The 14,248-nt window shown below is 35.5% G+C and overlaps 1 protein-coding gene across 3 annotated transcripts in view; it reads left to right on the forward strand.

Moving 5' to 3' along the window:
- LOC119834654 overlaps window positions 1-13,673 on the forward strand; it is a 61,760-nt gene extending 48,087 nt beyond the window's left edge. For all 3 annotated transcript variants that reach the window (XM_038359080.1, XM_038359079.1, XM_038359081.1), the window contains exons 6-12: window positions 7,810-8,036; window positions 8,404-8,536; window positions 8,958-9,088; window positions 9,544-9,828; window positions 10,417-10,716; window positions 11,102-11,334; window positions 11,834-13,673. In XM_038359080.1, coding sequence (XP_038215008.1) covers window positions 7,810-8,036; window positions 8,404-8,536; window positions 8,958-9,088; window positions 9,544-9,828; window positions 10,417-10,716; window positions 11,102-11,334; window positions 11,834-12,047 — 1,523 coding nt within the window. In that variant the 3' untranslated portion in view covers window positions 12,048-13,673. The remainder of the gene's footprint in view (window positions 1-7,809; window positions 8,037-8,403; window positions 8,537-8,957; window positions 9,089-9,543; window positions 9,829-10,416; window positions 10,717-11,101; window positions 11,335-11,833) is intronic.
- The last annotated feature ends 575 nt before the right edge of the window (window positions 13,674-14,248 follow it).

Consider the following 14,248-nt stretch of genomic DNA (forward strand, 5'->3'; position numbering starts at 1 on the left):
GCCGGGATTAAAATATTGCTATAAAATTTGTCCGGTTACAAAATTATCCACGGGTTATGTCTTCCGGTACATTTTTATGCTGTAATGTTCTGCGGAATATGTGAAAGTTATTATGTTTGTTTCCTTAAAACTTAAACTTTATTTTTTGGAAACTTTTTTTGTTTTAACATTAAATAGACTTAACAATTTCTTGATTATATTATTTCCTACGTTAATTATTATAAGTGCGAATGTTCGATTAAAAACTAATCACAATGAAAAATTGAACTATTATAAAAAATCAACGCAATATCATTGGATTCCTTATTACAGCTGCATCAGCAATAATATTTACTAGCCATAGATAGCCAAGACAAGAATTTAATTGCATATTATATATTTATGTAACAGCGATCTATCAACTGATTTATGTTATAATGATTCACAAACTCATCCATAAACTGAACTGTAAAACTGCTCTGACAAAAAGTGATCTCTTGACTACGGGACCCTGAGAACAGGCATAAGGGCCTGTACTTTCATCGCACGCTAGCAGCGGTTATTTGTTCATGAATACCGGCGTTCTGACGTCCTTGTTTCATATTAACCGCATTTAACTGCGGGCGCCTAAATAACTTTGACATTTGCACTGGTTAAATTTCATTGGCGCTGTAATGCGATATTATTTGTTCATATCCGGCTTCGTTTTAACAATTACGTAATTACGGGATGATTGTTAATCTAACTCTTTATCGTCGCCATTATTTGTATAGATTCCTCAAAAGTCGCCAATATATAAAACTAGCTGCGCCCCGGGGTTCCCCCGCGTAAGTCCGTATCCCGTAGGAATATCCGGATAAAAAGTTGCTTTTATATTATTCCAGTTGTCCTGCTGTCTACGTACTAAATTTCATTGCAATCGGTTCAGTAGTTTTTGTGTGAAAGAGCAACAAACACACACATCCTTACAAACTTTCGCATTTATAATATTAGTAGGAAGTAGGATTAGTAGGATAGGATAGGAAACTAACTGCTCGTTCCGGGTTCGCCTGGAATGATCCGAGATAGTAAAAATGTAAACAATATAGCCAATGACACTCACAGATAACTTGGCTTTCTAAAGAGTTTTAAAATAGATTCCGCAGATATAGAGATTACCCCTTAAAACGCCACAAACTCACAAATTCACGTGCATTTGTTGCGTTTTCAACAAATAAGAGTGCTCATGAATTCGGAAATTTAGTAGTATTAGGTAAAATGCAAATTCATCCGCTAAGATGTTATGCTTTGCGTCCTACAATTTTAAAATAGTTAGGAAATTATAATGATGTAAACCTGTGTAAAGTATCAAACGCCATTTTAATTACAAAAGTTTTACAAAATTCATTGAATTTTTATCAAATTCAGTTTATTTAAAAGCACGACCTAGCTTTCTATAAAATAAATTTTTGTACCTTTCCTTTAGGATTTTTATATTAAAATCATAACAAGTTGGCTCCAATGCATTCTCTTATATTTATTTGAATACTGGCTATTTGCCAATACACTGTATTGGTACCTGGCGATTCTTTATGGCTTCCGAGGCCAAATTATCGATTAATATTTAGAACCCCTGTTTCGTATGAAGGTACTGGGACAGCGATTAATTTCAACGGAGCATCTTTAATCTGGACTCGAATTTATTCAATGCCCACTGCTAATACTAAAGTACACTTTACATTAAATGACTTTTTTAGGAGTTGCAGAAATATGTAAATTATTTACCTTTGTATTCATTCATACATTCTTGGTACAGTTAGAGATGTGGCTAAACATTTTTATTAAAAATCGTGAATCAATAATTGTGGCTTACTGTATTTCGTACCTAAACTCAAACTCATGTTTGAGTTCGACTATGTTGTATCTAATTTTGGTGCTTTCGGTATTTTGTTTAAATTTTATTCAGTATTCCTCAATAAGGTTGTACGGGTAGAACTACTATCTACAATTTTAAACCAGCTTTCACATTAGAATGTTATTTAACACGGGTTCATAAAATAATTTTGTATGTGATATAAATATTGTTGATGTTATAACAGCAAAATGTTTAATGTATAGAACGTTGGCATGTCAACTGACAGGTAGTCGTTTCCGCAAGTACAAGCACCTTATGCATTTTAAGTCAAATATTTCCCCACTCGATCTCTTCGTATCGGTTGTGCAATAATTTTTTTTAACTAATACATCTTATTGTGTAAGCTATCCAGTTTTATTCAATTACGTTCTAAGTTTCAAGAAATTGTGTTTGTTTTAAATTTACGCGAAGTGACTTGATTTTGCATATGCAGATATATCGTAAAGAGAAATCATTGCATTCGTCGTAAAACTTTCTCACATTAAGATGTGCGCATTATGATTATGAGTTTTTCAATTTCACGATTTGTGACATCACTAAGATTATTATTATTATCATCTGGTTAATAACATAGGTTCGATACGTTATTCAGGTTGTGTATACATAATTATAGAAATATAAATAACGACTATATGTCTATAACTTTGTATTTAATACAAAAGTCTTAATTTTTATACAAGTATAAAAATACTATAGATAATAATAGACGTTAAAAGTGTTATAGAAATCGATCATTAAAATGCAAAAGTAGCGGAGGTTTGGAAAGTGACCGAGCTGTGACCGAGCTTCATATATCCAATAAAAAAAAGTTGTTTATTGCAGAGCAGAAATGTTATGTTAAATTAAGCTAATAGACAACTGATTGCATCATCGTAACATATATGTTAATTAACACGAATATTATATAACCTTCAACTATCTCTCGTAAGTTATGTCGCGCTTTTATTTTTAATTAAAACACGATGCGGAATTTTTTCTTTCTCATGTTATCCTTATATTAAGAAACATTATTAATAATGATGTCCAGAGTTGACCTTGTTAAAATTGGGTCAATATTTAATTAGGAAATACAAGGGACGATAAAGAACAATATCTTTGTTTGCAATTTGCACAGCCTGAGCGTGCAGCGACGCACAGATGCGCTTTTATGATAAGTCATTAGCGACGATATGATGACAGCTTTATTACAAACGATAAAACAGTAAACACTTAACCTTAAATCATCAGTGTTATTTTAATCTCATTCTTATCCATAATATAACTTTAGTACATAATTTGAGAAAAAAAAAGTGTCCCCTTTTAATACATGACCTAAAATATAGTCCTGTCCATGTTCAATTGAGATTGCAACAACGTAGTATATAGTAATAAAGCAAACATTATAAGCGATATTGCAATTTTTTTAAGAGCAACTGAATAAAACTGAAGTAACTAGCTAAGTAGAGCGCTCAATTGAACCGCTCATAATTATATTAACATCCACACCGTTGAATTTTAAATAGCTTAAATGAAGTTCGGGAAATGGGTTCATTTAGTTTCAGTACTGTAAGAAACATGTCATCTAAAATAAGAGATGCAATCATGCACTATTTTCATATGCCGCTATGCTTGTCGCAAGTGTCACCGGTGCGCAGAAAGATGACCCTGCTAGGGCGAGCAGACGTTCGCGGCCCCCTGACACACATACAAACATAACTAATTTTAGATTTGTGATTCTCCAAGCTAGACGCAAACGGATGGATAATATTAATAGAGTGGTTACGGAGCAGAAATAACAGTGTAAACGAACTATTGCGAACGATTTTTCGCGCCTTCGCACGTTGCGATGTGCGTTTCTTTTTTTCATTAATATTTATCGGATTCAATGAACGAATATATTGTTTATAAATCAGTTTCATTGCACATTATAGACTATGCATTTGATTGATTACTTTGCATAACAATATGTATAGATATGCAATCAGTAAGACTCAGGGCCACTTATGCAAGAATAATGATTGTTAGGAGCTATCATTTCAATAGTTTGGTTATGAGAAATATGAGAGATATCAAATCCGTTAAAAATTTACTGTTTAACTGTATCTATCTATGTTTAATTTTATTACTCATACCACAAAGTTTATAAACTTAATGGTCTATATTAAATTTGTGGCCGTTATAAGAAGGCCAGCATAGCTGCTTTAAATATCGATCAGTTCTCCGAAATCGTGAGGAAATAAACGATGTTTGTGTGTCAATACGTGGATCAAATAATCTTTGGTAAATGTTTATTTTTAAAATATTAATTTTTTTGTTTGATGGACGTGATATTCAGGTTAAATAAATATCGTTATCCCTTTTAAGGTCCTTCAGAAAATATTTCGTTAAGAAGCAGGAAGCATAATGAATGATTTTTAATTAATAATAAACAAAAACTTTCGCGACTCAATCCAAATATCGCTTAGTAAAAAGTATACCTACTATTCTCTGTAAAATTTACCGAATGCTTCGTCCAGTCTTAGAGATCTAGAAGTGTGTAAAATTATTGCAGTTTGAATGCTCTTGGCAATTTATATCCAAATTGTGTTACAGTAACTGTCAATTCCCCCGTGAAGCCCTCGGGTCCAAGCCAGCAAACAATACTCGCATAGCTAACTACTTGCATTCCCAGCACGCCTCACTTGCGACCCGTTACCCTACTTTACATGAAACTGCTAAAGGATACAATACGATCCCTACTTTGTACGGTTTTATGTGCTTCTATGGCTTCTTTTTTAAATCTTTTTTATAAGTGATTAAAGTTTGTGAGATATCCAGTTTTAGTTCAAAAGACTCACTAAATATTCAAATGTTAGGGTCATTGAATAATCATGGTAACCGCGGTGGGTTTAGGTCAGTTTCAAGTTAAATTTTCTCATCAACTCATGAAACCAATGATTTCAACAATCGAAGATGAACATGTGGGTGTTTTAATGCCGCGTCATTTACGTTTGATTTATGACACCTTATATATACAGCTTAGAAAGCGGCCGGCAAACATTTTTTACACAATAATATGCCACTATTCAACTGGACAAATGGTGGATAGAAGGCACACGCGTGGGTGCATCGCTTATGAATGTGACAATGTTAGGGCTGTTACATCACAAACGTTAACGATTTGCGCAAGTTTCTTAACAAAAGAACAAAAACCAAGCTCAAAAAGATCGAGTTTGTATCATTTGTAATTGCAGTTTATAAAATAGAAAAAATTTATGTTGTCCTTATCATGGGTTACTTTTTCTTCTTAAAAGTATTTGATGAAGCTCGTTACAAAGATATTTCAAAGAGAATACCAGCGGTAACACTAATACGTAAGTCGTAAGCATTCCGTATTGTCTTTAATTTATTAAAATTGGTTCATCCTTAGATGTTTATGTCCTCGTTAATTTGATAACCTAACTACGTTGTGCTCCAAATTGAAGCCCACGCGCTGATGCTGACCGTCCAAGGGATTTATTAAGATATCATTTTTTATTCTACTTCATCATTTAATAACCACTTAGTTGTGTATAGTCCTTCGCTTGTATTTACCGGGTGTTAAAATAGCTTTCAGCTATTATTAACGCTAAATATTCATATAAAAGTTCTGCAAATAAAAAGCTTCGTGAGACATTTTATTCAGAAATACATATTGTTTCCTACTACAGATGATTGCTGCTTTATATAAGAGTACATTATAAAACTAAGTTTGAAATTATAATCAGAATACGACGATACACGACATGACACCTATTACAAATTAGAACCAGTGATATATCTCAGCCATCAAAATGAGTTTAAATGTAGACTCTGTATCATTGATCTCTGCATCATTTAATATGTTGACGGAAATAGGATGTTGCTAAACGGTGCAGAACATCAACAAGGATCGTCAATGGAGCGCGTGGGAAACTGTCTATTTTTATAAAAAGCTTACTCTGTGGTATTTTTAATCTACATTCATTATATAACGATGTCGTATTTATTTGGGATTATTTATTTATTAAACAGTAAGTGATTGAGACGATAAACAAAATTCACATTGTTTTTATCACGTTAGTTACGTAACGTAAAATAATGATGATATGAGATTTTAAGGTACACATTAGCTATGTTATTTTATTAATTAAGACTATGATTAAATAGTTCAGGTCTTAACAATGTGTTAAAAAGATGGGAATTATGAAAAGTATGAGTATCCTAGGAAGTACGATTATCGTGATAAAATAAGACTTGTATAGTTAAAACTGAGCACAACCATATTAAAATAGCAATTTAGGAAAGGAAACGTGTATGCTAAATAATGAAAGTGTAAATGTAAGACTAGAGTCAGGAATGTAGGTTTAGTCTTGATGACTATTTAAGGCCAAAACGGACGTTATATTTAAGGTACGGCCGGTATGCGTAGTCCCTAGTTAACAAGCTGATGAAAGTGTACGGAGGTGATTGCTATTCGTGAATGTTTTTATATTGATTTCACTCTTCTGTTTAGGGTCACTTGTATAGTTTTTGAATACACGTTACAGGATGCGTGGATGAAAAACACAATTAAGTCCCAGCGTGAGCAAATTTTTGTTTTGTTCGATTTAATGTTGAGCTAATTAATTATAGTATAATTAACTTCGACAATAAACATCTACATAAAGAGTCCCTTACTACTCTCGTGAGAGAGCATACTCAAAATTCCGCCTATGTTAGCACGTCGTATGCTTATACAAATGCATTAGTCGTAAAATGTTCATGATAAGGCAAGATGTTGAGGCAATAAAGAAAATTCCAAATTTCAATACATACTTATAATCAAAAATATTTTATTGATTGAGGATTTGGGCGAAGGTTTGTTTGCATTGAAAGTATACACCATAAACTTCGATGAAAGTCCACAAAACATTTTTGTTTTTTTAAACACCGACATTGGCGTACTCGATGTTCAGGGTCTTGGCCCGAATTAGAATTTGTGTGAATAGCAATTGTTTAAGTTCTAGCTACGGATGTTTGTTTTTTGTGAGTATGTGACCAGTTCTACACCGGAGGAAGTTTGAAAATGACTGAGTTAATTGTTTTTAAAATTAGTATCGCTGTTATTGCAATTGCTTAATAGTTTTTCTCATTAGGTGTATCTAACCTCATTCCATATCTCTAAAATATGTTGGAAGGGTTTTTTTAAGAACACATATTTAACAAGAGTTTGAAACTACAACAAATTTCCTGTTGTCTATTGAAATAACGGAAAATAAAGAAGATGTAGTCGATTAGGTTCTTGCTTTTTGAAGACTGTTAATTCAATGACTTTAACGAGTGAATGTTTATTTTATTAACTGAGTAATATTTGAAGTAGTCAACGGAGCCATTGTGTCGACATGACGCAATCAAAAATTACTTTGCAAAAATATTAACCTGATACAATAAAATAAAGGAAATACAAAAGACAGAATCGGTGTTAAAGCGAAAATCGTCTTACTTATCACAGCGTAATATCTTTTCATTTTATTGTTTTAGTCCATGATGCCATTTAGCGTGCTGATCGGCCACTTTGATAAGCATTTTGTATGAAGATTCACAACAGCCCTATTTCTGACGTCATGATAACATCAACAATGAGAAACGTATTTCTGTTTGTTGTATTGTTTTCTATTGTGTTAATCATTTCGTGTGAAGCATATTGTGTAATTAAAAACAAACGAAGGAAATGGTGTTGCTTTGACTGGCGTTGTTAATGTATATTTCGATATATTTTTTAATGATGAATATATGAATGTATTAGAGTAGGTTTCCAATGCCTTTAAACAACTAGACACTTCTCCATATTATATCGTTTTATTGTTTTAAATAACTTACCCTCAATCGAGTATATGTAATAAAACCAAACTTCCTCAAAATAGTACGCTATGTAGTTACCTTATAGAACCAAATATAATGTTAATTCCTTCCACCAGAACCACCGCGCGTGTCCACGGCAGTTGGGCCCCGAGGTAAGCGGGCGCAGACACCGCAGCAGCCGCAGCAAGCTGCCAGGACGCCGGCCGCTCCGCTCGTGGCTCCGGTGTCCGCTCCGCTCATCCCGCCGCTACCCGCACCCCCCAGGGAGCACACCGATGCGCTCGCGCACGCCGCTAAGGGCGTTGAGGCCCTCGGTGTTCTTGTGCAGTATTTGGTGTTCAGGGTGAGTTGCCACGGCCGATAATAAATAAAACGTGTAATAATATTTAAATGAACAAACGTGTTTCTCCCCTAACTTTACTTGTAGATTGTTATCTAATATCTTATGTATTATAGTATTTATTATTTACTGTATATTATACATGTATATAATTATAACATATAATTTAATGTTATCAATATTAGATTGGATATTAAGACACCCATTCCGTGTCTACATAAAACTCTAATCTCTTTTATATATTTATTGTTTGGTCATACCGTGAAACGCGTATAGCAGAAATTAATTAACAAGTACTACGAAATTGTTATATTTTAATAATTACTCAAAGCGTAATTCAGTCATTTAAAGTAAAAATAACGATTTTCAGCTGGATGCATTAAACGGTAGCTCATGGCGCCTTGAAGCCGAAAGATGGCGCGGCGTGGCTGCGGCTGAGCGCAGCAGCGCCGCGCGCGCCGACCGGGACAGGCAGCAGCGCGCGCAAAAAGATCTTGATACCAGTATGTAGCATATATTATAAACTATATTTATATATATTGAGTGTTAATTATTTAATGTATATGTAAAACAATTGGATACATAAAATAGCAAAATTATCCGAATATAGCTAAAAATTAAAAAAAAATCTAAAATCTATATCTTAATATATAAAATTCTCGTGTCACAGTTTTCGTTGCCATACTCCTCCGAAACGGCTTGACCGATTCCTCTGAAATTTGGTAAGCATATTGGGTAGGTCTGAGAATCGGCCAACATCTATTTTTTATCCCGATATTCCTACGGGATACGGACTTACGCGGGTGAAACCGCGGGGCGCAGCTAGTATTATATAATATGTTAAATTTTACCTTCTTGATGTTACATACATACGTACGTGTTATTTTAAGAACTACGGTTACAACAACGGTTTTCCTTTTATAGTCGCAGAATGCCTGAGCAAGATCTCAGAGCTAGAGATGGAAGTATCTTCGAGGGAAGAGGCAAACGCTCGTCTTCAAGCCACACACATAGAAGAGGTGTCTGCTCTGGCGAACGATGTTAAAGGATTAAAGGTATGTTTCATTTCTCTTGTGTACACTTTTTTGTTATTTATCCTTTATATGCTCTTTAAAATTAAACCCAATTAAATCATAATTCGAACTAGCGTGGGTTAGTTGATTAGTACCATAAATGTAAATAAAATTGTAGATTTAATGTATTATTTATATCATTTACATACACGAAACTTAGGAAACTTCAATAATGATATATTTTACGTATAAAATAGTACAGTCGATGTTGCATCCATGTTAATAATGTTAGATATTGTGCAATTGTTGCGATTATCAGAACTAGATGGTAGCAGTGTGGCGCCGCGGCGCCGTAGATCGCCCTTATTAAATAGTTGGCTGTGTTTGCATTATTGTTGAGGTGATATTACTTTTACATGTCCCAACTGGCTAGTTCAGTCGAATTGATAAACTCTTCCTTCGTTAAAGTCTACTAAAAGTGATCTTTTAACTTGTAGGAAACAATTGAGTCTTTGAAACACGAGGTCGCTGAGAGTCGAGCGAGATTGCACGCTCACAGTGAGATCGAGCGCACCCTGCGCGCGCAGCTCGAAGCGGCGCGGGCGGAGCGAGTGGAGCGGGTGGAGCGAGCGGAGCGGGCGGAGCTCGAGCGCAGCGACCGCAACTCGCCCGGCACGCGCGACGCCGCCTGCGACCCTGTCTACTGCGAGATGGAACAGTGCGAACTCAGGATCAGCGCCGATGAGGAGCTGAGCAAGGATGCCACAGAGCTGGCTGCTGAGGTGGGTTGTGATGTGGATACACTCTTATATAACGTTTCGCACTAGCAATATCTACACTTTTACAACTTATCACCTAGTACTTCCGCGGTAGATTGTGATAATGTGATAATTGTTTGACACAAGAGCCAGGTGATAATAGTGACATAAAAAACATAAGTTAACAAAATACTTGTATGAATTGTTATATAATTGATAATAAGGTAAAGTAATAGGCAATTTGTATTGTTTCTTTCATTATTGCTGTCTTTTAAATTTACATAAAAATGCAATATTGATGAATAAAAAAGTTATAATTTTTTTTTTGCATTAAGTACTCAACTAGTATAATATTATGATTATTTGTACCAACGTTTTATAGACTCTGATTTAAATTTCATACAATTTAGAAGACTTAGAACATATGACAAGGTAACGTGTTCAGTAACTTGCAGCAGTAACATTTTTTCATATGTTCATTTAATATCTACTGTATATTAGTGAGCGTTAAGTTGAATGTCTCTTTCGCAAAAATAAGCATAATACGATTGTGAAATAGTGCGTACATTTATTTTTTTTAAAGACAATAACGGATAATGTTGCCAATCCCAGGTGCGTTCGCTGCGTGCGGTCGTCGAGCTGAAGCAAGCCGAGATGGCGTCCCTCCGCGACGCCCGCAGCGAGCTGGCCGCGGAGCGGGAGCGGCGCGCGGCGGCGGAGCGGGACGCGGGCAACGCGCGCCACGCGGCCGAGGAGCTGCGCGAGCGCGCCGCCGCCCGCCAGCGGGAAGCGGACCGTCTGCGGGACGACAACCGGCGCCTGCGCGACGCGGCCGCCAGGGACAGGGACCACGCCACGCGCCTCGTCGCGCTCAACGAGGAACTCCGATACAAGCTACGGCAGAAGTCGCAGGTGCGTTATAATACTCTTATCTTAGCTCGTAATTAGAATTAATGTGTTCTGATGTACAGATTTCGCTATAAATAATGGAGTAGATATATTTAACTAAAAATCTTTAAATTCAATGTCTGATACTCGCGTTAAATGAAATTTCGAAGAAATACAAAAATATTTTCTGTAAAAATCATACTGGCTATTTCTAACGCAATTAAAAGTCTTATATGAAGTATGACTTTTAATGGCATTAATTGACTAATTAAAGTGTGATCTTCATATTCTAATATGTACTTAAATAGATTTGTCGTAGGTTGTGATTATAGAAACAAAAAGCGCACATGTCATGTGTGTGTTATAAAATGTCCAGAAATATTCAAATGAAAAACAATCTTTCCGCTAGGTGGTATCCCTGCTGGCGGGAGGCGGCTACATAGAGCGTACGCCGATGCGCACGCGCACGTCGTCAGGCGACTCGGCGCGCTCCCCCTCCCCTCCTCCGTCGCCGCCCTCTCCCGCCACCTCCCCCGACCCGGACTCGCCGCCGCTGCCCGCGGTCAAGGGCGTGGTGGAGAAACACGACTCGGTCAGCTGGGTGCTGGAGATCGAAGAGACCCCCGAGGAGATGGCGTCGAGGTGTGTTGGCTTTTTTATGTGTGCTTTGTACTATATACGTAAAAACAACCATCGTACATTTACTGGATCAAATAGTTTGGTGATGAATTTTGATATTACAAAATTATACACAAAAATGTACACTTTCACCTTTTACATGATATGCGTAATAGAGATAGTACAGAAAAGTACTAGTACTTATAATTTTGTTTTTTCTTTATATATAAACCACGTGTCACATTGTTTGTCCGCGATGGACTTCTAAACTACTCGACCGATTTTAAACAAATTTGAACACCATGTGCAGTTTGACACAACTTAAAAAATGGGATAGTTTATATTTTTTCAATTACGGTAAATGAGTATATTGGTATTAACCAATTCTAATTATTCACTAGTAGATCGTAGATCAATAAATTATGTTTTCCAGTCATTTTCATCGGAAGGAACAATAATGTATCATTATTACTAATGTTACGCAATTATAACGTAACAGTAACGTAACGTAACGCGTGTCCAGGCTTGCGCGGCGCTCGTCGTTCCGCGCGGCGGCGTCCCCGAGCGGGGTGAAGCGGCGCGGCGGCGGCTCGCCGGGCAGCTCCCCCGCGCCCGCCTCCCCCGCGCCCAACTCCAAGCTCTTCCGCCCCGGCGACCTGGACTTCCCCCCGCCGCCGCCGCCCCTCAAGGAGTCCGCCGGCGAGGCGATATACATATATGACGAGAGCCAGTACTGAGCCCGGGATGCCCTTCACTAGGAGACCCCGGGATAACGAGATCATCGAACAATACTAATTAGGAATGGCTAAACTTTATGCACCAAAGGATATTGATAGGAAACTATAACACGAGTGAGATGAGGTGATGTCGTCGTGACATATTCCGGTCACGGCGCTTTTGCGATTTTACAAGATGTGATGATGGATTAAATGGGTGAGCCATTTATGTGATTTTTGAATAGTGTACCACAGATGAGGACTCTTTTTACAGATATTGCGGGCGAAAGGGATATTATTATAGACCTTTTATCGCCTACGATTATGAGATGTTTTGTATTTTTGGCTCGATGGAGCCTTCGTCGTAAGGACGATACCTGATTTGGAATTCTTGCCGGATTTTCCCCGCACGATATGGGACTATGGGACTCAACGGGATTTGTATACAACTTTTTGTATATTGGATGGAGTACGTGAATTATCAACGTACGTTATTTGATAATAAATAATCGTTTACATTAAATATTATTTATGAGCTTATATTATTTAAATAGTGTTTGCTGTTTCTTAACGGAATTAGCTTATGGTGATATAATATGTTTTGCTCGCCATTGATATTAATGAAATCAATACGTAGTACTCGATATAATACAATAGTTATTAAATAGAAATATATCGCTTGTTTTCTACCACTTACCCACTGTACCTTTAAGCTGAATTTGTAGTGGAAACTAAAATATAAGAGAATAATTTCTATACTCATCGCTAATATAAGTGTATTTGCTTTTCTCAAATCTAGCCTTACTATATATGTTACTGAATTGGCTGCGTTTTGTTTGAAAAGGTTTATGTACCCATGAATTGCACCAATAAACTTTCACATGTTTTAATTCTCTTTGAGATATAAATGTAACTTATATACTTATTTATTTCTGAAACAGTTCAAAAGCGACTGTTAGATTTTATCTGAAGCTAAACTAGTGCTCTTCTGTTTCTCTTTTCTTGACCTTTTCCAACTTTTAACAATAAATAATTACGATACGTACGTACGACATAACATTTCTTAAAATCTCGACTGTCTCGTTCTATCCTCGTCTTCTTCAATCTGTCAAATATCAACAATTGTTTATTTTAAACTGTCCTAGTCTTATGTTTTAATCTTACTTTTATTATTTTAATTTATTTTAACTTATTTATTGGTGCAATGTTGTTGCGAAGTGTTTATATGTTTAAAAATTATAATAAAATTTTGCAATACTTAAGGCCGTGCTCATGCTAGTATCAGTTGCGGCAGGTCGTCGTCTGTTAACGTAATTTTTAAGTATTTGTATTGTTTTGTGTCTATTATTGTATCTTAATGATTATTATAGTTTATCATGGTTGTTGGCATTGTTTTTATTTCCGTGTACAAATAGCGATTGAAAATTAGATTTAAGTAGCGTCGCGTTTGAGCGTGAATTTTAGGTACGATCAGTTTTTCACAATGAATGAATACTAAGTGAATATTTGTGTTATAAGCTAATTTAATTTGAATAATATAGATTTTGATATAACTTGTAAACACAATAAAACCAAAGAGTCTCGTTCACCTTCACTCTTTGTTATGTTCCTTGATTTCAGTTTACGTTTTGCATGTCTCGATAAGCTTACCAAGTAATACTTTTATTTATTTTTAAGCTATGTATAAATAATACCATTCCAAATAAAGAATTGTAAGCGTAAATAAATATGATTAGAAGAATGTCTATTACGAAAAATTAAATCATATGTAAACAGTATGTGTTTTATTATATCACGCCTAACCTATTATATAAGTTGAGGTTAATATTATGTTAAAAGTATTGGTAGAGATAGAAAGACTACTCTATTTTGCATATTATATATTTAGAACTCTGCTTGACGTTATCATATACCATAATATAGGTCTACATAATCCAACGATTAAATGTGAAATGTGTAATTTTGTCACGTCACAAAATTACACATTTATTTAAAAAAAGTTGCAAAAAGCAAATACAGGTTAATAAAAAAATATTATTTAATGGCACATTGTTCTACTATTTTATACTGTTTGTAACATTTCAACTTGATAAAACCGTAGGGTACCAAATAATCAAAATGTACTTTCATTATATCTTGTTAACAAAACGAGTTACAACTGTGACCGTACTAAGTACATCCTTAGCGAACCATTGAGGGATAGAAGTCCATTGACATAATTT

This window comes from Zerene cesonia, chromosome 19, assembly GCF_012273895.1.
Source record: "Zerene cesonia ecotype Mississippi chromosome 19, Zerene_cesonia_1.1, whole genome shotgun sequence".
Lineage (NCBI taxonomy): Eukaryota > Metazoa > Arthropoda > Insecta > Lepidoptera > Pieridae > Zerene > Zerene cesonia.